General features: G+C 43.8%; 2 protein-coding genes across 7 annotated transcripts; both read left to right on the forward strand.

Moving 5' to 3' along the window:
• Nucleotides 1–1,087: 1,087 nt before the first annotated feature.
• On the forward strand, nucleotides 1,088–7,931 carry LOC139570223 (transmembrane protein 106B-like). 6 transcript variants are annotated; one of them, XM_071391916.1, is made up of 8 exons: nucleotides 1,088–1,255; nucleotides 2,012–2,243; nucleotides 2,501–2,561; nucleotides 2,722–2,875; nucleotides 2,986–3,126; nucleotides 3,459–3,502; nucleotides 3,948–4,001; nucleotides 6,099–7,931. In XM_071391916.1, the coding sequence occupies exons 2-8, from the start codon at nucleotides 2,060–2,062 to the stop codon at nucleotides 6,223–6,225; spliced, it is 765 nt and encodes a 254-aa protein (XP_071248017.1). In that variant the 5' UTR covers nucleotides 1,088–1,255; nucleotides 2,012–2,059; the 3' UTR covers nucleotides 6,226–7,931. The 6 variants fall into 6 exon arrangements, 5 of the variants coding, with proteins under 5 accessions (XP_071248017.1, XP_071248016.1, XP_071248015.1 ...); XM_071391915.1 differs by having other exon boundaries at nucleotides 1,089–1,255; nucleotides 2,037–2,243; XM_071391914.1 differs by having other exon boundaries at nucleotides 1,090–1,255; nucleotides 2,040–2,243.
• Nucleotides 7,932–11,037: 3,106 nt separating this feature from the next.
• Nucleotides 11,038–13,627, forward strand: LOC139570224 (ADP-ribosylation factor-like protein 4D). Its single transcript, XM_071391919.1, has 2 exons — nucleotides 11,038–11,338; nucleotides 12,323–13,627. The coding sequence occupies exon 2, from the start codon at nucleotides 12,449–12,451 to the stop codon at nucleotides 13,052–13,054; it is 606 nt and encodes a 201-aa protein (XP_071248020.1). The 5' UTR covers nucleotides 11,038–11,338; nucleotides 12,323–12,448; the 3' UTR covers nucleotides 13,055–13,627.
• Nucleotides 13,628–23,247: the final 9,620 nt, after the last annotated feature.

The raw sequence follows: 23,247 nt of genomic DNA on the forward strand, positions 1-23,247 counted from the left end.
ACTTTTTGCCAGTCCTGTCTGGTCCAGCGACGGTGGGTTTGTGCCAATAGGTGACGTTGTTGCCGGTGATGTCTGGTGAGGACCTGCCTTACAACAGGCCTACAAGCCTCAGTCCAGCCTCTCTCAGCCTATTACGGACAGTCTAAGCACTGATGGAGGGATTGTGCGTTCCTGGTGTAACTCGGGCAGTTGTTGTTGCCATCCTGTACCTGTCCCGCAGGTGTGATGTTCGGATGTACCGATCCTGTGCAGCTGTTGTTACACGTGGTCTGCCACTGCGAGGACGATCAGCTGTCTGTCCTGTCTCCCTGTAGCTCTGTCTTAGGCGTCTCACAGTAAGGACATTGCAATGTATTGCCCTGGCCACATCTGCAGTCCTCATGCCTCCTTGCAGCATGCCTAAGGCACATTCATGCAGATGGGCAGGGACCCTGGGCATCTTTTGGTGTTTTTCAGAGTCAGTAGAAAGGCCTCTTTAGTGTCCTAAGTTTTCATAACTGTGACCTTAATTGCCCACTGTCTGTAAGCTGTTAGTGTCTTCACGACTGTTCCACAGGTGCATGTTCATTAATTGTTTATGGGTCATTGAACAAGCATGGGAAACAGTGTTTAAACCCTTTACAATGAATATCTGTGAAGTTATATGGATTTTTACGAATTATCTTTGAAAGACAGGATCCTGAAAAAGGGCCATTTATTTTTTTGCTGAATTTAGGTACAATTGACTTGGATTTGTGCCACAAATGCTTAAAAGTTAGCATTTGAAACAGTGGCCTGGTAAACAAAACCAAAACATGGATTGCTGTCATTCCTTGTCCATAGACTGCTTACAGGGTAAGGAAACCAATATGTAATTTGGGTGGACTATCCTTTTAAATTCTGCCCGTTGGTTGCACGGGAAAAAATTGTTATGTTCACTCAGTATCTTTAGAAATTTGACATAGGCCTACCGACTGTCATGTATTGCTTTGCTTTGCCAAGTCTTAATCAGAATCCAAATCTAGGTGCAGCTAATAAGCGTTGTTGTGGGTAATGCCAGTAATTTACCACCAAGTGGCAGCATACATCATTCAGGCATGACGTCCGCCTTTCAAATGCTTCAAGTAGGAAGTGAATTCGTCACTTCGCCAGACAAACTATGTTGGAGAAAATCCAATATTCGTTAATCGTTGACTGGTATAAACATGTTTGGCTGTGAGTATTTACCATATAACAATTATCCGCACTGAAAACCTGACGGACATCAGGTTATAAGGTAAGTGCGCAGAAGCATATCAACTTTCTACACTGTCAGCTGAACTAATGTTTTGTCATTTTCCTTAAATTCAAATTGAATACTGTATATCATAATTTAATAATGTCATGTTTTCAATGCTTAAATAATTGATAGGCCATCTAATGTGTATGTCATTGTCTAATTCAGGTAGCCTATTTTAATTACAGTTATATTATATATTTTCAAAATTATGAAGATTTGTAATTTGAAACAACATTTATGTAAGGAATGTATAGTAAGGATGACAGATACAATGCGTAAATGCTGTTATAAAGTGGCATTCCTGGTTTGTACTCCAAATCTATATAAAGGAGAAAGTGTTACATGAAATTACGAAGGCCTACACCCTTAGCGATATTGTGGCAAAAAAAAGCTAATTCATCTAACAGAACGTATAAGAATATGGTATCGCTTTATCTAATCCAGCAGCAGGCAATCATAGACAAGATACAGTGATGCTACGGTCTTGTCTTTACAGCAATGTTGAGGACTTTGGCCTCCTCCTATGTCTTTCTCTCCTCGTGTGTATCAAATGCAGGGAAATTATTTTATAGAGGCAGGTTGAAGGTTTATAGTGTTGCACTATAAAGAGCAAATCAATATTCTTTCAGGTTTCACAAAGAGGTCCAACACCAAGGTGCTTTATAGAAAGAGCAATACATTTTTAGACAATATCAGTCATACTTGTTCATGTGAGAGAATGCATGGCTGATGCCACCTTTTAACAGCAGACAGGGGGTTGTGTTTCCTTTTCTCCCAGCAGATAGGACGGTGTTTCAGACCATGGTCACTGTTGGATACCCCAGTGCCCCCAAGGAGGGCACAGAGGCCATCGTGCCTCAGGAACAAGAACCAGAGAAGAGAAAATTTCGGTCCCACTCCCAACTATATGGAGCCGTCGGGGACAGCATAGGCAATCTAGGAGATAACTGCCCGACTTGTCGGGGAATAGGGCGTATTCCAAGAAGTAGGTGGCCCACTTCTGCCAGACTGACTGCTTAGTTGTTCCTGTGATTAACTTACATTTCAACAATGTGACTATTTCCATGTTGGTATTCTAAGACTTGCTGATGGGATTCGGGAAGTGTCTTCCTTAAACTATTGATAACCCACACTTGATTTAAGAGAAGTGATGTTGTGTGTTGTGTGCAGGAAGGCTGACATACCAATAGAGCCATATCTCTAACTGTGAAATAGTAACCCTCCTTACTGTTCTCTGTATAGAACATGATCAGCTAGTGGCAGTCATCTCATGTTCAGACAAAAGACTGAGGCCCAGCCGCACGTAAGTGTGTGTGTGTCTGTTTTTGTGCGTCTGATTGTGTGTGTTTGAGTGACTGTGTGATGTGTTTTACCCATATGTGACACTGTATACAGTAAGATTCTTTGTGAATTTAATCAAAATATAATATTTTGCCTCATAGTTGTTAACTCAAATTTTCCAGGAAACTCTACGTGTGTATCTCGGTGGTGCTGTGTCTCCTGATCTGCTTTCTGATCCTCTTCTTCCTCTTCCCACGGAGTATCTCACTATCCCCTGTCACCGTCCAATCAGTGATGGTCTTCTTCACCCCAGACAAAGTTGAAATGCAAGTCACTGTAAGTATACATGCCACACTCCCGTAGACATCAAAGACAACATGTGGTCGCTCATTGATTGGTCTATTGCATGAGGTCAGTGTGTTCAAACTATGCGTTTCCTCTTCTAGAATGTTTTCAACTTCACCAATGACAATTTTGCGGAGATGAAAGTCTTGGACTTTGATATGCAAGTGCTGATCGATGAAACAGTGATGGGCAGAATCAAGATATCTAATATGACCTCGGTCAAATCACGTTCAGAGAAATTGGTGAGTTTGATATTGTTGTTTAATATAAATCATAATGGATCAAGTAGCCTAGCGGTTAAAAGCGTTGGGCCAGTAATTGAAAGGTCGCTGGTTTGAATCCCGAGCCGTCTAGGTGAAAACTCTGCCGATGTGCCCTAGAGTAAGGCACTTAACCATATTTGCTCCTGTAAGTCGCTCTGGATAAGAGCATCTACTAAATGACTAAAATGTAAAATGACACAATTGTAGTACTGTCGTGCAAAGCACTTTCCTTTAAGGTCCTATATAAAACAATTTGACCTTAATTCCCGATCTAATTGAGTTTTCCGGTCTCCTTTTTTATGTTCGTACAGTATACTGTTGTCATACCCATTATAATTGAGGACCCAGGCCTAAAGTAAGCATGATGTTTATTATCACTTATATGTTCAATATCATTACCATCACTACTTCTAAATTAGGAAGGAAATATAGTATTATCTGTGTACATTATGGTACATTAACTACTCTTGGCTAGGCCTTACAGTGCATTCGGAAACTATTCAGACGCCTTGACTTTTTTCACATTTTGTTACGTTACAGCCTTATTCTAAAATTGATTCAATTGTTTTTTCCCCTCATCAATCTACACACACTACCCCATAATGACAAAGCTAAAAAAAAAAACGTTTTTAGAAATGTTTGCAAAAAAATGTGGAAAAAGTCAAGGGGTCTGAATACTTTCCGAATGCACTGTATATGAATTAAACTTACAGTACAGTCTTGGTTTTGTTTTCAAAATATGATTTTCCTTATGTTATATGTATAGGCTAATAAATGTCTTCGTAACTCTTCTGTTTCAGTAATTACTGCAAGTCAACCTCCATAAGGATTCACACCTTGTTCTTACTTTTGCAGTGGGTATCACACTTTTATTTTAAGATATGTTAATTAAAGGACCAACCATAAACACATCCGTCTCACTACATACACTTCAAGACACTTCAGCATCTGACTACTAGGCTGTAGCATGCCTAGCTTCAGTGCTTGTCTATAGTATGCCCCATTGACTTCCTATTTCAACATACACTATAGTGTAACGACCCTGGGTTTATAAGCGCGGATATCGACTCTGCCACTTGAGCATGCTTTTGGGGCACAGTCGATAGCGCGCTGGACTTCGGGCTAGAAGGTTGAGGGTTCGAGACCTGCTCCCTGCCTGTTTCATTACAATATATACAAAAGAATGTGGACACCCCTTCAAATTAGTGGATTCAGCTATTTCAGCCACACCCGTTACTGACAGATGTATAAAATCGAGCACACAGCCTTGCGATCTCCATGGACAAACATTGGCAGTAGAATGGCCTTACTGAAGTGCTCAGTGACTTTCAACGTGGCACCGTCATAGGATGCCAGCATTCCAGTTAGTCAAATTTCTGCCCTGCTAAGTGCTGTTATTGTGAAGTGGAAACATCTAGGAGCAACAACGGCTCAGCCTCGAAGTGGTATGCCACACAAGCTCACAGAACGGGACTGCCGAGTGCTGAAACACGTACCGGGTAAAAATTGTCTTTCCTCGTACCGGGTAAAAATTGTCTTTCCTCGGTTGCAACGCTCACTACAAGTTCCAAACTGCCTCTGGAAGCAACGTCAGCACAATAACTGTTCGTTGGGAACTTCATGAAATGAGTTTCCATGGCCGAGCAGCCGCACACATGCCTAAGATCACTATGCGCAATGCCAAGTGTCGGCTGGAGTGGTGTAAGCTCGCCGCCATTGGACTCTGGAGCAGTGGAAACGTTCTCTGGAGTGATGAATCACGCTTCACCCTCTGGCAGTCCGACGGATGCCAGGAGAAAGCAACCTGCCTGAAAGCATAGTGCCAACTGTAAAGTTTGGTGGAGGAAGAATAATGGTCTGGGGCTGTTTTTCATGGTTCGGGCTAGGCCCCTTAGTTCCAGTGAAGGGAAATCTTAGCGCTACAGCATACAATGACATTCTAGACAATTTTGTGCTTCCAACTTTGTGGGAACAGTTTGGGGAAGGCCCTTTCCTGTTTCAGCATTACAATGCCCCCGTGCACAAAGCGAGGTCCATACAGAAAAGGTTTGTCGAGATCGACTGGCCTGCACAGAGCCCTGACCTCAACTCCATCAAACACCTGTGGGATGAATTGGAACGCAGACTGCGATCCAGGCCTAATCGCCCAACATCAGTTCCATTTACATTTACATTACATTTAAGTCATTTAGCAGACGCTCTTATCCAGAGCGACTTACAAATTGGGACTTACAAAGTTCCCTACCTCAATAATGCTCTTGTGGCTGAATGGATGTCCCTGCAGAAACATCTAGTGGAAAGCCTTCCCAGAAGAGTGGAGGCTGTTATAGCAAGAAAGGGGGTACCGACTCCATTTTAATGCCCATGATTTTGGAATGAGATGTTCGATGAGCAGGTGTCCACATACTTTTGGTCATGTAGCATATCTCGACTGGAACTGCCGAGACACTCAAACATACATATCCTGTACTTCTAAGAATGATTTACAAAGTAGTTTTGCTGACTATTCTTGTCAGTGGCCTTGAAGACCTTTGGCGAAGTAAACATGTATTGACCTTACTTCTTTTCACCTAGACAAAATCTGAATTTTGCTTTTCAAGACCCAACACTAATGCTACTGGAGCCAATATAGGAATTTTTTTAGCCTTTTCAAAACGTGGATGAATTCCCCTTTTCAAGCCACGTGTTCAAAATATGTCACTCATTTGTTTCATGTCCGTTTGGGATTAATCGGGCTGTTAACCTAGTAACAGTGTCACTATAGTCATTCCTTAGAGCTCATAAACCAACCCAATGTACAGTCGTTGCATTTATTATTACCGAAAAAGGTAGTCGGGAATAACAAATGTTTGAACTTTGACCATTTTTCACATTTTGAAACAGGAGACTGTGCACTTGCAGTTGAAGATTTCAAAATGTCCGCCTTAATATTCCCTCTTCGTCTTTCACAGAATGACAATGAATGTGTCCTACCTGGCTCACTCGGAGCAGCTGTCCAAAGACACCTTTGAGTACATTGACTGTGGAGCCAACACCACCATTCCCCACTCTATCGGGCAAATGATTTTGGAACAATGAAAGCCTGGCAACGAGGGATTCCCAAAGTGAAAATATGTATACGTATTGTAGTAGACAATATAATTCATTCTAGTATTGTCCTATGCTCTGCCCACATTGTTTGCTGTGCAATGTTCTTCTAAAGTAGTTTTCTGAATGATTTATGAACTGTGCCCACATTATTTGCAGTGCAATATTCTTCTAAAGTAGTTTTGTGAATGATTTGTGAACTGTGCCCACATTATTTGCTGTGCAATATTCTTCTAAAGTAGTTTTGTGAATGATTTGTGAACTGTGAAAGTACATGTTGGTTGTTTTAACATAACTGTAGGGATTTAGAACATACAGTGGGGAGAACAAGTATTTGATACACTGCCGATTTTACAGGTTTTCCTACTTACAAAGCATGTAGAGGTCTGTAATTTTTATCATAGGTACACTTCAACTGTGAGAGACGGAATCTAAAACAAAAATCCAGAAAATCACATTGTATGATTTTTAAGTAATTCATTTGCATTTTATTGCATGACATAAGTATTTGATACATCAGAAAACCAGAACTTAATATTTGCTACAGAAACCTTTGTTTGCAATTAAAGAGATCATACGTTTCCTGTAGTTCTTGACCAGGTTTGCACACACTGCAGCAGGGATTTTGGCCCAATCCTCCATACAGACCTTCTCCAGATCCTTCAGGTTTCGGGGCTGTCGCTGGGCAATACGGACTTTCAGCTCCCTCCAAAGATTTTCTATTGGGTTCAGGTCTGGAGACTGGCTAGGCCACTCCAGGACCTTGAAATGCTTCTTACGGAGCCACTCCTTAGTTGCCCTGGCTGTGTGTTTCGGGTCGTTGTCATGCTGGAAGACCCAGCCACGACCCATCTTCAAAACTTCAGATGGGCCTGGATATGCGCTGGCTTGAGCAGGGGGACCTTGCGTGCGCTGCAGGATTTTAATCCATGGCGGCGTAGTGTGTTACTAATGGTTTTCTTTGAGACTGTGGTCCCAGCTCTCTTCAGGTCATTGACCAGGTCCTGCCGTGTAGTTCTGGGCTGATCCCTCACCTTCCTCATGATCATTGATGCCCCACGAGGTGAGATCTTGCATGGAGCCCCAGACCGAGGGTGATTGACCGTCATCTTGAACTTCTTCCATTTTCTAATAATTGCGCCAACAGTTGTTGCCTTCTCACCAAGCTGCTTGCCTATTGTCCTGTAGCCCATCCCAGCCTTGTGCAGGTCTACCATTTTATCCCTGATGTCCTTACACAGCTCTCTGGTCTTGGCCATTGTGGAGAGGTTGGAGTCTGTTTGATTGAGTGTGTGGACAGGTGTCTTTTATACAGGTAACGAGTTCAAACAGGTGCAGTTAATACAGGTAATGAGTGGAGAACAGGAGGGCTTCTTAAAGAAAAACTAACAGGTCTGTGAGAGCCGGAATTCTTACTGGTTGGTAGGTGATCAAATACTTACGTCATGCAATAAAATGCAAATTAATTACTTAAAAATCATACAATGTGATTTTCTGGATGTTTGTTTTAGATTCCGTCTCTCACAGTTGAAGTGTACCTATGATAAAAACTACAGACCTCTACATGCTTTGTAAGTAGGAAAATCGGCAGTGTATCAAATACTTGTTCTCCCCACTGTATATGAGATGTGTGAATACAAATTAAATTCCACAAGTCATGTTATGTGTATTTTAAAGTTTACTGCATTGATATTCAGTATGCGATTGGCTTGTAATTCCATTAACCTCCATCAACCTTACAGTATATAACAAGGTAAATAACATTTCCTAAGTGTTGCCATGATTTGACTGTGAGAGGAATGGTGCAGTGGAGTGACAACTTTCCTGGACAGGGTGTTGAACTCTGACTATTTGCACACTTGGAACTTTTGAGGCACATGGCTGAAATACCTAGAACCTTACCAGCTTTTAAAAGTCTTTCTTTGAAGACACTGACATGAGATGTGTGTGTGTGTGGGGGGGGGGGGGGGAGATCCCAACTTTGGAGGTTAAATCAAGTTTCTATAATATTATTGAATTTCCCTGTCAATCGTCACAACATGATTAGTAAAAATAAATAGGCCATATTCTACTCTCAATTTCTTAGATTGAAACCATGAAAGCTGAGCCCCTGATAACTAGAGGTCCTATGGTAGTAGAATGAACATGTTTGGCTAAGGTTGTCCCCATAACTCAACAGTGTGTGATGCAAGAACTGAACTCACTATCTGTTGTCAATCTGGGCACTGTAGCTGTCTTTGTTAGTGTGCACACTGTTAGGGTTGCGTCAATTCAATCTGGTATAAGGACAAGTATGACAATAGTCATTAATTGTATGCTAAGTACTTTTTATTAACTAAGTAATAAATGGCAAATGCAATTTCCGTATATACGGGTTCACTGTAACATCACGCAGGATGAAAACAGAGAAGACACTTGTTCCTGACAAAGATATGATAATATACTCATGACAGAGATAGTTCCCACTTCTGAGCCGGCCTGTCAGAGTAGAGACTGGGCGTGGTTTAGACTCACCCAGCCTATCGTTGGTGTTGGCGCTTTAAGCCAGTCCTGGCCCCTTAGCGCATGTGATGTCCCGACGCTGTTGCTGTGTAGATTACGCTCCCTCACCCCAAAGACTGAGGTCAGACAGCTCTGCAATATTGTCTGAGCTATTTGCACCTGTATACAAAGCCCACTGTTCTCGCTCTCACAGCTTCCCAGCACACTTATCTGGGGCTAACTGTTACTTCCAGCACACACAGGCTCCCAGGCCAACAGTTGCAACAATATTCAATCACATGTGTTATAGTATTGGGTTATAGTGCATAATTCAGAACCTCACAGATGATCTTCGTGTGTATAGTTTATCTATTATTGTCTATTGTACACCATAGTCAGCAGTCTCCTGATTCCCCCCCCTCCCTCTACACCCCTCCTGTGCCTCTCTAAGATTAGCACAGTTTCGGTCCCACAGTACAGCGCCCTTCTTAACACACACACATTTTACACTGCTTGTTCATATCTTATGCCCTTGTACAATGTTGCATACACACACACATTTCAGGCTGTGGCCTCATGGTTAGGCTATGAGAACTTGTTACTCCTGAGAACAAAGACAAATTGTCAGGCCTACATGTGTCAGTAGCTCAAACTTTAATTAATGTAAAATCCTTCTAGTTTATAGTTATTTTAGCACGCTAAGCCTAGCAAAACCCCACAACACTTGCAGTGCACAGTTTAACCTGCTATAAAGAGAAAAGCATAGAGAGAGGGCTATAAAGAAGTTAGATTCAGTTAATTGCATAGACATTTATAACCTCTAGCAAGGGATGAGAATAGTTTAACTCAGCGGCACATCCAGCACAATGGGTAGGACTGGCATGTTTGGCGCCTCAGGCTGGCTCTCTACCATCAGAGCAGGTCACTTCACATCCTATAAATCCAAGAGAGAAATCCTCTCTTTATACACATTGCTAAGGCTCTGTGATTTAGTCTACCACTGGAGTAACATTGTAACCTTGACTGAAATAGCTACGGTATCAACAATGTCCTACTGTCCTATAATGTCTCCTACTTTAATGTCATCGATAATTAAAAGAACAATGGCCCTCCCTGTCTTATGAGTGATAGTCACGCGGCGTTCTGCCTGCGCCGTGCTTCCCACTGCATGGCTGTCATGTTAGTACATCACGCTGTGAAGAAGGAGGACGTTTAGAGTATTGGACCACACAGCGTAATCTGCGTATGGTAATTACCCTGATTGATGAGTACTTAACAACCTGGGCTCGTTTGAGTGGTAAGGCGAATGAAACAGTCGGACACTACCCACTGGGCACAGACCTCAATTCAACTCCACGTTGGTTCAAATGATGTGGAAGCTATGGGCAATGCCTATAGATAATTTGTTCCTTAAACATGGTGGGATCATTTTGCGCCTGTGAAATTAATTATGTGAGAAATGGCGGAGGAAACCCAAACTTGTATATTTTATCCATTACATTGAAATTGAACTGCAAAAGTAATTTTTATGTTCGCTATATCATCATGCACAGGCTTTTATCTGCAACAAATCAATTTGATAGAAACATCTCTGGTAGGAAAATGCACATATTGTTTTTATGCAGATTTTAGAATATTCACATGAAAATCTGTCGCCAATTGAACGCAAAACTAGTTACTGATGGGGTTTTCCAACAGCAAGGCTCAGTGCAACATGGCATTAGTGTTGCCAGTAACCACGTTTCCATCCACAGTTTTATTGTAAAAATACTTAATGACCTTTGATAATATGAACTTTGCAAAGTTCATGCAGTCAACATGTAGGTGCAAGTCGGACAATTGTTATCCTAGTAATGCAAATACACTTTGAAAGGCCGTGAACTTCACAAAAGTGATCCACTCGAACGCGCCCCCTATGACGCAATCATTTGAAGAGGCATAAAAACTGCATGCACAGACTAGCTACATCTAATCACAGAATCGAGTTTAATATAATAGAATAACTGTTTGCGCAATAATACATAAGATCAATTCACAAACTGCATTGATTATGTTTATACTAAAACATATTTTCCTCTGTTTAAAAACAAAGACAAAATTGTAATTTATTACTTTCCTAAATATAAAAAAATGCACTTGCCAATGAGCTCTCCAGACAGCAACAACAGGACAACATCAACAGCCCTTACTGAAGACAGATCTATCTGACTGTGCTTCTGATTGTGACATCATAACATTATAATGACAATGCAAGATTTGAACAAAACTGTTTTGTTCAATGAATTCCATCCCATTCTTACCCAGTGTGTGGGCAGTGGTTATGTTTGACACAAGGTGGCGCCAAAGTCTGTCTATACCATAGAATTAGGAATATTCTAATTTATAGGATCTCTATGGTCCATACACTCAGCAGGGGAATAGATTATTGAGGGACGTCACCTCGGGTTGTCGTTCTAGCAGTTGTGCGCGCTATTCCACTCCACTGTTTATTGCTCCACCAGTGCAGGGAGCAGACGGACAGATATGAGCGCGCAGAGATAAACTATATTTGGATGTATGAATATATGGATGTGGTCGCTGCGCTAGGATTATGCCATATTTGTACATTCAAGAGGTCTAGAAGGTAAATATATTTGACAATAGTTTTTATCAGGTTATTATACGATTTTGTGCAGATAGAGATAGGGTATCTTACAGCAATGCCATCTGAGTTGTAATGCTATGCACATGGTTGGTTACAGCAGTTTCATTCCAGTAAAATGTCTCACTCATAGAAGGCAAATCTGCAGTTTTATCACATATTTCAGTCCTCAGAATGATGCCAGAATTACAGTCAGGCTATTTTCTTCAATTTGATGTTCTCACAATTAAAGAGTTGGGATGGCAGCAAAGACGTTTTCTTTTTTTATAACAGCCCATGGAGAAAATATGGGTTGTGTTTATTGAAGTTGTCTGTTTTTCTTTAGAAACCAAAGCCTCATAAAAACAATTGGATTATAATCGCAATCATATCCCAGCATTAACTGCATTCAGTGTGCAAATGCATAGATATTCCCTCATTCATATTAAACTTGTAAGCAATGTGCCCCAAGACAGCCATTGGGATTTGACTGCATAATGAGGATTAGAATAGTGGCAAAAAAGACAACTATAACAACCAGCCATCAATTAAAATGCTGTCAGCCCTACCGCTCCTTACACTTTTAAACCCAAACCATCATTTATCTTGATCAATTCAGAATGAAATTGTGCTGTCTGGACATTTCCTATGACCAACAATTAAATTGACCTTGTCTTGGGCTATGGCTGTTATGGTTGTGGTTTTATTCCAACAAAGGATAACCAATTGGTCTCAATTGTTGCTTGGCTTGTTGCAATTCAATTCAATAAGAACTTGCATTAATCATTGATCAGTCTCATTGTTTGCAAACAGATCAACTAACCATAGAAGCAATCGTTAATGTGTTGTATTACAGTGTCTAATGACATTTCCTGTCTGTGTCATTGTTTATTATTGTGTAATAGCACCTCAGTTGTTGTGATACCTGTCAATCGCATTGTCTAGTCTTTAAATAGTAACTCATTTTTGTGTTTGTGTTTTGATAAGGTCCACAGTCCTGCAGCCATCCAGTCTGTCACCTTCACCTTTGAAGAGGGTGCCAATGCCAACCTATTAGAACGGATTAACCAGAATTTGCTACCTCACATAAAGAGGTGAGAACATCCCATTGCCATGGGGAACCAGCTGACCGAGATAGCCCCCAACACCCCTTTCCTGCAAAACTTCCAGTCCTTGCACGTTGTGGTGATCGGCCTGGATGCGGCTGGCAAAACCTCTCTGCTCTACAGACTGAAACTCAGGGAGTTTGTCAAGACCATCCCGACCAAGGGCTTTAACACGGAGAAGATCAAAGTAGCGGTGGGCAGCTCGCGTGCCATCACCTTCCAGGTCTGGGACGTAGGAGGCCAGGAGAAGCTACGGCCCCTCTGGAAGTCGTACACGAGGCGGACCGACGGCATGGTGTTCGTGGTGGACTCCACCGAGACCGAACGTATGGAGGAGGCCAAGGTGGAGCTTCACAAGATCACCCGTACCTCGGAGAACCAGGGGGTGCCCGTCCTGGTGCTGGCCAACAAGCAGGACCTGGCCTCGGCTCTGTCTGTGAACGAGGTGGAGAAGGCCCTGGCTGTCCATGAACTGAATGCCTCCACACTGCACCACGTACAGAGCTGCAGCGCCGTGGATGGACAGGGCTTACAACCAGGCCTAGAGAAACTCTACGAGATGATCCTGATGAGGAAGAAGATGGTGAAACACAATAAACATAGAAAGAGATAAGCCTTTGGTTGTCCTGAGTTACAGGGATATTTATGTACTGACTGTGTGACTCTTTGAGCGGAAGTCCCGCCCCTTTAAATAAAAAGGAGGGCTTTTTGGCCAACAAAGGACCAACTCCAGATGGCCCAGGGGTCAGGAGAAATGGATTTGGCCTTTACGTGACATGCAGTATTGATACACTGTATCTTTCATACCTTGTATTAGCCACACAGCTGCCATGTGGATGCAAGAAATACGTAATAGCCACGACAGGATGTAGCTGCCTATGACATATTTTATCACACAAAGTTGAACTCACTTGTTTACACCACAACACATTAGAAATATGATACTGAACTTTGAACTCTGTACTCTGGATTTGAACAAAGACACATTTACATGATATGAAGCTAAATGGTATAAATATCAAATGGGACACCAAGGCTATTACAGTATTATATATATTTTTTAAATATTCCAAGTGCATTGCACTTACGCCACAGAGGTTAAGTTTCAGTTGGATTCACACTGTTTTCAGAAGTTGTAAAATGTTTGTAACACTGAATAATGAATAAATCAGCACACTGTGTTAAATATATGTTGATATCTATTGAGACAATATCATAGTGTAAAGCTAACACAGCATGCATTTTAATGGGGCTTGGACTAAATGTATTTAGCTGTATGTTGTTAAAGAATGGCAAAAGGAAGCCATCTCCAAATCAAATTGTATTCGTCACATGCTTTGTAAACAACAGATGATGACTAACAGTGAAATGCTTACTTACAATGCAGAGAGAAAGAAAATAAATAAATAATAGAAAAGTAATAATACGTAATAATGAAAGTAATAATAGATACACAATGAGTAACGATAACTTGGTTATCTACAAGGGGTACCAGTGCCGAGTTGATGTGCAGTGGTAGAAGGTATTTGAGGTAGATATGCACATATAACAGTAGCAGCAGCGTATGTGATGAGTCAAAAAAAGTTAGTGCAAAAAGGGTCAACTCACATAGTCCAGGTAGCTATTTGGTTAACTATTTAACTACATACAGTACCAGTCAAAAGTTTGGAGAAAACCTACTCATTCAAGGGTTTTTCTTTATTTTGACTATTTTCTACATTGCAGAATAATAGTGAAGACATCAAACCTATGAAATAACACATATGGAATCATGTAGTAACCAAAAAAGTGTTTAACAAATCAAAATATATTTTAGATTTTAGATTCTTCAAAGTAGGCACCCATTGCCTTGATGACAGCTTTGCACACTCTTAGCATTCTCCCAACCAGCTTCACCTGGAATGCTTTTTCAACAGTCTTGAAGGAGTTCCCACATATGCTGAGCACTTGTTGGTTCTTTTCCTTCACTCTGCAGTCCAACTCATCCCAAACCATCTCAATTGGGTTGAGGTCGGGTGATTGTGGAGGACAGGTCAACTAATGCTGCACTCCATCACTCTCCTTCTTGGTCAAATAGCCCTTACACACCCTGGAGGTGAGCTTTGGGTTATTGTCCTGTTGAAAAACAAATGATAGTACCACTAAGCACAAACCAGATGGGATGGCGTATCGCTGCAGAATGCTGTTGTAGCCATGCTGGTTAAGTGTGCCTTGAATTCTAAATAAATCACTGACAGTGTCACCAGCAAAGAGCCCCCACACCATCACACCTCCTCCTCCATGCTTCACGTTGGAACCACAAATGTGGAGAACATCCGTTCACCTACTCTGTCTCACAAAGACACGGCGGTTGGAACCAAAAATCTCACATTTGGACTCATCAGACCAAAGGACAGATTTCCACTGGTCTAATGTCCATTGCTCATGTTTCTTGGCTCAAGCGAGTCTATTCTTATTATTGGTGTCCTTTAGTCGTAGTTTCTTTGCAGCAATTTGACCATGAAGGCCTGATTCACGCAGCCTCATCTGAACAGTTGATGTTGAGATGTGTCTATTACTTGAACTCTGTGAAGCATTTATTTGGGCTGCAATCTGAGATGCCGTTAACTCTAATTAATTTATCCTCTGCAGCAGAGGTAACTCTGGGTCTTCCTTTCCTGTGGCGGTCCTCATGAGAGCCAGTTTCATCATAGCGCTTGATGGTTTTTCAAATTCTTGACATTTTACGGATTGACTGACCTTCATGTCTTAAAGTAATGATGGACTGTCTTTTCTATTTGCTTATATGAGCTGTTCTTGCCGTAATATGGACTTGGTCTTTTACCGAATAGGGATACCTTCTGTATACCAACCCTACCTTGTCACAACACAACTGATTGGCTCAAACGCATTAAGAAGGAAAAAAAATCCACCAATTAACTTTTGACAAGGCACACCTGTTAATTGAAATGCATTCCAGGTGAATTACATTTACATTTAAGTCATTTAGCAGACGCTCTTATCCAGAGCGACTTACAAATTGGGTGGACTACAATGAATACCTCATGAAGCTGGTTGAGAGCATGCCAAGAGTGTGCAAAGGCAAATTGAAGAATCTCAAATATAAAATATATTTTGATTTGTGTAACACTTTTTTGGTTACTAGATGATTCCATATGTGTTATTACATAGTTTTGATGTCTTCACTATTATTCTATAATGTAGACAATAGTACAAATATAGAAAACCCTGTAATGAGTAGGTGTGTCCATACTTTTGACTGGTATGTAGCACTCTTATGGCTTGGGGATAAAAGCTGTTCAGGGTCCTGTTGGTTCCAGACTTGGTTCATCTGTACCGCTTGTTGTGCGGTAGCAGAAAGAACAGTCTATGGCTGGAGTCTTTGACCATTTTTAGGGCTTCCTCTGACACCGCCTGGTATAGAGGTCCTGGATGGCAGAGAGCTCGGCCCTACTGATGTAGTGGGCCGTACGCACTACCCTCTTTAGCGCCTTGCTGTCAGATGCCAAGCAGTTGCCATACCAGGCGGTGATGCAGCCAGTCAAGATGCTCTCAATGGTGCAGCAGTAGATATTTTTGAGGACCCATGCCAAATATTTTCAGCCTCCTGAGGGGGAAGAGGCATTGTCGTGCCCTCTTCACAACTGTGTTGGTGTGTTTGGACCATGATAGATCCTTAGTGATGTGACACAAAGGAACACAAAGCTCTCAACCCGCTCCACTACAGCCCTGTCGATGTAAATGGGTGCGTGCTCTGCCCTCCCTTTCCTGTAGTCCACCATCAGCTCCTTTGTTTTGCTTAAGTTGAGGGAGAGTGCCAGGTCTCTGACCTGCTCCCTTTAGGCTGTTTCATCATCGTCGGTGATCAGGCCTACCACCGTCGTGTGGTCAACAAATGTAATTATGGTGTTGGAGTCGTGCACAGCCACGCAGTCGTGGGTGAACAGGGGGTACAGGAGGGGACTAACTACTCACCCCTGAGGGGCCCCCGTGTTGAGGGCCAGCGTGGCGGATGCATTGTTGCCCACCCTCACCACCTGGAGGTGTCCCGTCAGGAAATCCAGGATCCAGTTGCAGAGGGAGGTGTTCAGTCCTAAGCTTAGTGATGAACTTGGAGGGCACTGGTGTTGAACGCTTTGCTGTTGTCGATGAAAAGCGTTCATACGTAGGTGTTCCTTTTGTCCAAATGGGAAAGAGCAGTGTGGAATGCAATAGAGATTTTGTCATCTGTGGATCTGTTTGGGCGGTATGTGAATTGGAGTTGTGTCTGGGATAATGGTTTCTGGGATGATGGTGTTGATGTGAGCCATGACCAGCCTTTCAAAGCATTTCATGGCAACAAATGTGAGTGCGATAATCATTCAGAAATGTTACCTTGGCGTTCTTGGACACAGGGACTATGGTGGTCTGCTTGAAATATGTAGGCAATACAGACTGGGTCAGGGAGTGGTTAAAAATTGAATGTCAGTGAAGACACTGCCAGCTGTTCAGTTCACTGCCGAATGCTCTGAGTACGCCTCCTGGTAATCCGTCTGTTGAAGGTTAACCTGTTTAAAGGTCTTGGTCACATCGGCTCCGGAGAGCATGATTGCACAGTCGTCTGGATCCACTTGTGCTCTCACGCATGGTTCAGTGTTGCTTGCCTCGAAGAGAGCATAGAAGGCATTTAGTTGTCTTCATTTGATCACGCATTAGGAAATGCGAATTGTAGTGTTTTTGAGGTGCAGAATGCTTTGAAAGTTTGTAATTGCCACATTAAATTGTCAGACTGGATTTATCCTTACTGAAAATGTATCAACCCCTAGAAAAATGTCCATTCATTATAATCCACATAATAATTCACATGTCCTGTTTCTGCAGGTGTCACGCCCTGGCCTTAGTTATCTTTGTTTTCTGTAATATTTTGGTTAGGTCAGGGTGTGACAGGGGGGATGTTTGTGTGTATTTGTCTTATATTGGGTGGTTGTATGGTATAGGGGGTTTTGGTAGAGTGTATGGGTTTGTGTTGAGTGTAGGTGTCTAGGTAAGCCTATGGTTGCCTGAATGGTTCTCAATCAGAGACAGCTGTCATACATTGTCTCTGATTGGGAGCCATATTTAAGGCAGCCATAGGCAGTAGGCTATTGTGGGGAATTGTCTATGTGTAATGTTAGCACTATTTGTTTGAATAGCTTCACGGTCGTCTGTTTGTTGTTTTTGTTCGTCTTCATAAATAAAAGAAGATGTCATTCTATCATGCTGCGCCTTGGTCCACTCTTTCTCAAAGTTACGACGGTCGTGACAGAATTCCCCACCCAAAAAAGGACCAAGCAGCGTGTTAAGCAGCAGCAGGAGCAACCTACACAGGATTTCTGGACATGGGAGGAGATACTGGATGGTAAGGGACCTTGGGCTCAACCTGGAGAATATCACCGCCCTCGTGAAGAGCTGGAGGCAGCTAAAGCCGAGAGGCGGTGGTATGAGGAGGCAGCACGGAGGCGAGGCTGGAAGCCGGTTAGTCAAGCCCAAAAATAAAGGGTAGTGTGGCGAAGTCAGGTAGGAGACCTGCGCCAACTTCCCGATCTTACCGTGGAGAGCGAGAGTACGGGCAGACACCGTGTTATGCGGTAGAGCGCACGGTGTCTCCTGTACGTGTGCATAGCCCGGTGCGGGTTATTCCACCTCCCCGCACTGGCAGGGCTAGATTGAGTATTGAGCCAGGTGCCATGAAGCCGGCTCAACGCGTCTGGTCTCCAGTGCGTCTCCTCGGGCCGGCATACATGGCACCAGCCTTACGCATGGTGTCCCCGGTTCGCCTACACAGCCCGGTGCGGGTTATTCCACCTCCCCGCACTGGTCAGGCTACGGGGAGCATACAATCAGGTAAGGTTGGGCAGGCTCAGTGCTCAAGGGAGCCAGTACGCCTGCACGGTCCGGTATTTCCGGCGCCACCTCCCCGCCCCAGCCCAGTACCACCAGTGCCTACACCACGCACCAGGCTTCCTGTGCGTCTCCAGAGCCCTGTTTCTCCTCCACGCACTAGCCCTGTGGTGCGTGTCTCCAGCCCATTACCACCAGTGCCTACACCACGCACCAAGCCTCCTGTGCGTCTCCAGAGTCCTGTGCGTCCTGTTGCTGCTCCCCGCACTAGCCTTGAGGTGCGTGTCCTTAGCCCGGTACCTCCAGTTCCGGCACCACGCACCAGGCATACAGTGCGCCTCAGCCGGCCAGAGTCTGCCGTCTGCCCAACGCCGTCTGAGCTGCCCGTCTGTCCCGAGCCTTCAAAGCTGCCCGTCTGTCCCGAGCCTTCAAAGCCGCCCGTCTGTCCCGAGCCTTCAAAGCCGCCCGTCTATGCTGAGCCTTCAAAGCCGCCCGTCTGTACTGAGCCTTCAAAGCCGCCCGTCTGTACTGAGCCTTCAAAGCCGCCCGTCTGTCCTGAGCCTTCAGAGCCGTCCGCCAGACAGGAGCCGCTAGAGCCGTCCGCCAGACAGGAGCCGCTAGAGCCTTCCGCCAGACAGGAGCCGCTAGAGCCTTCCGCCAGACAGGAGCCGCTAGAGCCTTCCGCCAGACAGGAGCCGCTAGAGCCTTCCGCCAGACAGGAGCCGCTAGAGCCTTCCGCCAGACAGGAGCCGCTAGAGCCTTCCGCCAGACAGGAGCAGCCAGAGCCGCCGGCCAGCCATGAGCAGCCAGAGCCGCTGGCCAGCCATGAGCAGCCAGAGCAGCCGGCCAGCCACGAGCAGCCAGAGCAGCCGGCCAGCCACGAGCAGCCAGAGCCGCCGGCCAGCCACGAGCAGCCAGAGCCGCCGGCCAGCCCCGAGCAGCCAGAGCCGCCGGCCAGCCCCGAGCAGCCAGAGCCGCCGGCCAGCCCCGAGCAGCCAGAGCCGCCGGCCAGCCCCGAGCAGCCAGAGCCGCCGGCCAGCCCCGACCAGCCAGTGCCGTCGGCCAGCCATGACCAGCCAGAGCCGCCGGCCAGCCATGACCAGCCAGAGCCGCCGGCCAGCCATGACCTGCCAGAGCCGCCGGCCAGCCAGGATCTGCCAGAGCCGCCGGCCAGCCAGGATCTGCCAGAGCCGCCGGCCAGCCAGGATCTGCCAGAGCCGCCGGCCAGCCAGGATCTGCCAGAGCCGCCGGCCAGCCAGGATCTGCCAGAGCCGCCGGTCAGCCAGGATCTGCCAGAGCCACCTAAGCGGGTATTAACTATGGTGGAGTGGGGGCCACGTCCCTTACCCGAGCCGCCGCCGTAGGAAGGCCCACCCGGACCCTCCCCTTCTGTGTCAGGTTTGCGGCCGGAGTCCGCACCTTTGGGGGGGGGGGGGGGGGGGTACTGTCACGCCCTGGCCTTAGTTTTCTTTGTTTTCTGTAATATTTTGGTTAGGTCAGGGTGTGACAGGGGGTATGTTTGTGTGTATTTGTCTTGTATTGGGTGGTTGTATGGTATAGGGGGTTTTGGTAGAGTGTATGGGTTTGTGTTGAGTGTAGGTGTCTAGGTAAGTCTATGGTTGCCTGAATGGTTCTCAATCAGAGACAGCTGTCATGCATTGTCTCTGATTGGGAGCCATATTTAAGGCAGCCATAGGCAGTAGGCTATTGTGGGGAATTGTCTATGTGTAGTGTTAGCACTATTTGTTTGAATAGCTTCACGGTCGTCTGTTTGTTGTTTTTGTTCGTCTTCATAAATAAAAGAAGATGTCGTTCTATCATGCTGCGCCTTGGTCCACTCTTCCTCAAAGTTACGACGGTCGTGACAGCAGGATTATTTTCCTGCTGTGGTCAAACTGGTCAAATTAAGAGCAGAACTTTAGACCCTAGACATTTTAATGTGTAGTAGGCTGAGGCAAAAATATCCTTCAGGTATGATTCTAATTTGGTTTATGCACAGTGCTGAGAGCTGCATGATGGAAAGGTTATTCAAAACTCAAATCCTGCCCTGAGGTGATGTACAGAACTTGACTAGTTTTCACTTCTGTACTATAGGTAATCGTCATATAACTTCTCTTTATGATAGTCTCACTACCAGTGCCTGGGAAAAGGGAATGTCCTACTGCAAATCAGCCAGCACTGAAAGAGCAAAGTTCACCATAATCCCATAGAAAGAATAGGTAATATTGCATAAAAGAACAAGCGCTACTGTTCTTTACTGTTACATATGCATTCCTACTGCTCTCCAGTATGTTCTCCACTATTTGCATTATATTCCTTGACATAAAGACACCGGTAATAATGACATGAAGGGCTCTTTGCCTCAAGTATCTCTTCTCCTCTATTAATGGCTGAGTCAGAAAGTGGGCTATGGAGAGCAGCACCCACCCCCAGTCCAAATCCATTTACTTTGATTTCCACTCAGCTAGGGTGACAGCTGCTTACATTGTAATTAAATCAATTAGTAGTGTGGTTGTGGCAACTAGTGGGCAGAATCAAACAGCTTCGGGGAATAATAAAGATGGATAGCAGTGGGCTTTGGCGACTATGGCAGAGCTACAATAGTGTCAGAAGGTGCGTGTAGCTGGTGCATGAAGTCAGGCGCAGGAGAGCAAAATGAGTGAGCAACGTACTTTACTCAAAAAATAAAGGCACAAGGTAAACAAATACACTTGACCAATAACCAACGGTAAATATTACGCACGGGTGAACACAGCACCCGTCGAAAAAAACAGCCATCATGAACCGAACATAGAAATAATCACGCACAACAAACATGGGGGAAACAGAGGGTTAAATACATGAACATGTAATTGGATAATGAAAACCAGGTGTGTAGAAAATAAAGACAAAACCAATGGAAAATGAAAGATGGATCAGCGATGGCTAGAAGACCAGTGACGTCGACCGCCGAACGCCGCCCGAACAAGGAGAGGGACCGACCTCGGCGGAAGTCGTGACATAGGGAACCTCTTGAGTCAGTAATGAATGTGATTGGTCAGTCTATAGATCTGACTCACCAATATGCATCGAATGCAAGATTGCATACTTCAAGTAGAGGCTTTGGATTTAATCAGACGAAAGTGTACACTTTAGATCTTGTGTATACTTAATTATAAATACAATAGTGAAAATGAATTAAAGGAGGACTTTAAGGACAGGGGCAGATTACCGAAAGGGGCTGTAATGACTCATCGTTGGTTGAAGGAGAGGAGGACCAAAGCGCAGCGTGGTATGTATCCATATTTATTTGAATACTCTTAAATACGAACAAAACAATAAACAGAACGAAACCAACGCCGCTACAGTCCTGAACTTGAGAACATATAAAACATGAACGCACGAACAGGAACAATCACCCACAAACAAACAGTGAAAACAGACTACCTTAATATGGTTCCCAATCAGAGACAATGACAAACACCTGCCTCTGATTGAGAACCCTATTAGGCCAAACAAGAAACCCAACATAGAAACACAAAACATAGAATGCCCACCTAGCTCACGTCCTGACCAACTAAACAAAGACTAAACAAAGGAAATAAGGTCAGGAACGTGACAGGGGCACACAGGGCACGTGTGTATAATTGCAGGAAATTAGTTTTAAAACGGCTAAATATTCTCTCAGCCTCATGGCAGAATGTGTGGAATAGCAGAAAATTACCTTTAAAACTAGGGGTAAAATTTTATTGACCAGCTAATTGAATGTTATCTTATAGCGGATAAGACACAAGCCACCTGCTGAGAAAGTCCAATTAAGAAGAGACACTACTGTCTCTAAGGCCTGGAGCAAACAAACATGCATTCTCCCTCCCCTTCTGTGCTAGATATAGATACATACTGGCTGCCAAATAAATATGCTTTATTCTTAATCCAACTACAATTTTGGAAATAGTCCTTAATGAAGAAACAACAACAATATTTCATATTATTCAGTCCTAATTATTGCGAAGATGTTGTTTTGTTTGAGTGCACTCAACTATAGAGAAATATTTGGCAGATGGAACATTGGTTGAAGCTGTTGATTTCCTGATCAAATTAAAGAAGGTTTTCTCAAGATAGAGATTCTAGAGGGAAATCCAGCAAACTCAACAATACTCCCAATTGAAAATGTTTGCTATTTTTTGACTTTTCTGTCACTGTTTTCTCCTAAAGGGTTTCTTTTTTAAAAATCCATTTGGGTCTGTCCCAGATTCCATAATGTACTGCAAGCCCATTGGCCAATTTCCAAATTTGAAGTTATGCAATGAACAATGAACCAATCTACAATCTACATTCCCATGCAATGATCATGTGTATTCTGCCAACTAAGTGTTCCAGCTTCTATAGAACACTGTACATGTGTCTCTGATAACGACTGATAAGGAGTTAGAGTATGTACCATCCGTAGATATACAGTAAGATACAGCAACCTTACCACAACCTTATTTCAACCGTACCACAACCTTATAACAACCTTAGCGGACGCTGATTTGAAACGCAAAAGTCTGTTGGCTGCCAAACAACAGTCTCTAGAGTCTGGGCCTCTGCACATTGACACAAACCATGACTGTGACCTGCATGATCTTACACACCAAGTTATTCACAACAATCTGTTCATTAAAACTTCTGAGGGGTATTTGTGGAGTCATCCTGACACAACAGCTGGTAACTGGAATTCATTAGCCTAACCTCAGAAAGGAAGTTGCTAAACTGACACAGAGTATTTCTCGACTATGGAAACTTCAATGACTACAAATGGCAAATATTAGCATTTTGAATGTATGGATATGACTAGTTTTAATATAAATCCAGGAGAAATGAATGCCTCTTAAAAAAGGTAGCATCATTTCAATATTATACGCATGGCTGGCTTAGTTAATGCTTCTAATGAGAAAGGGATCCTGCGGCGGATGTAAATATGTTCTC

Source organism: Salvelinus alpinus, chromosome 3, assembly GCF_045679555.1.
Source record: "Salvelinus alpinus chromosome 3, SLU_Salpinus.1, whole genome shotgun sequence".
Lineage (NCBI taxonomy): Eukaryota > Metazoa > Chordata > Actinopteri > Salmoniformes > Salmonidae > Salvelinus > Salvelinus alpinus.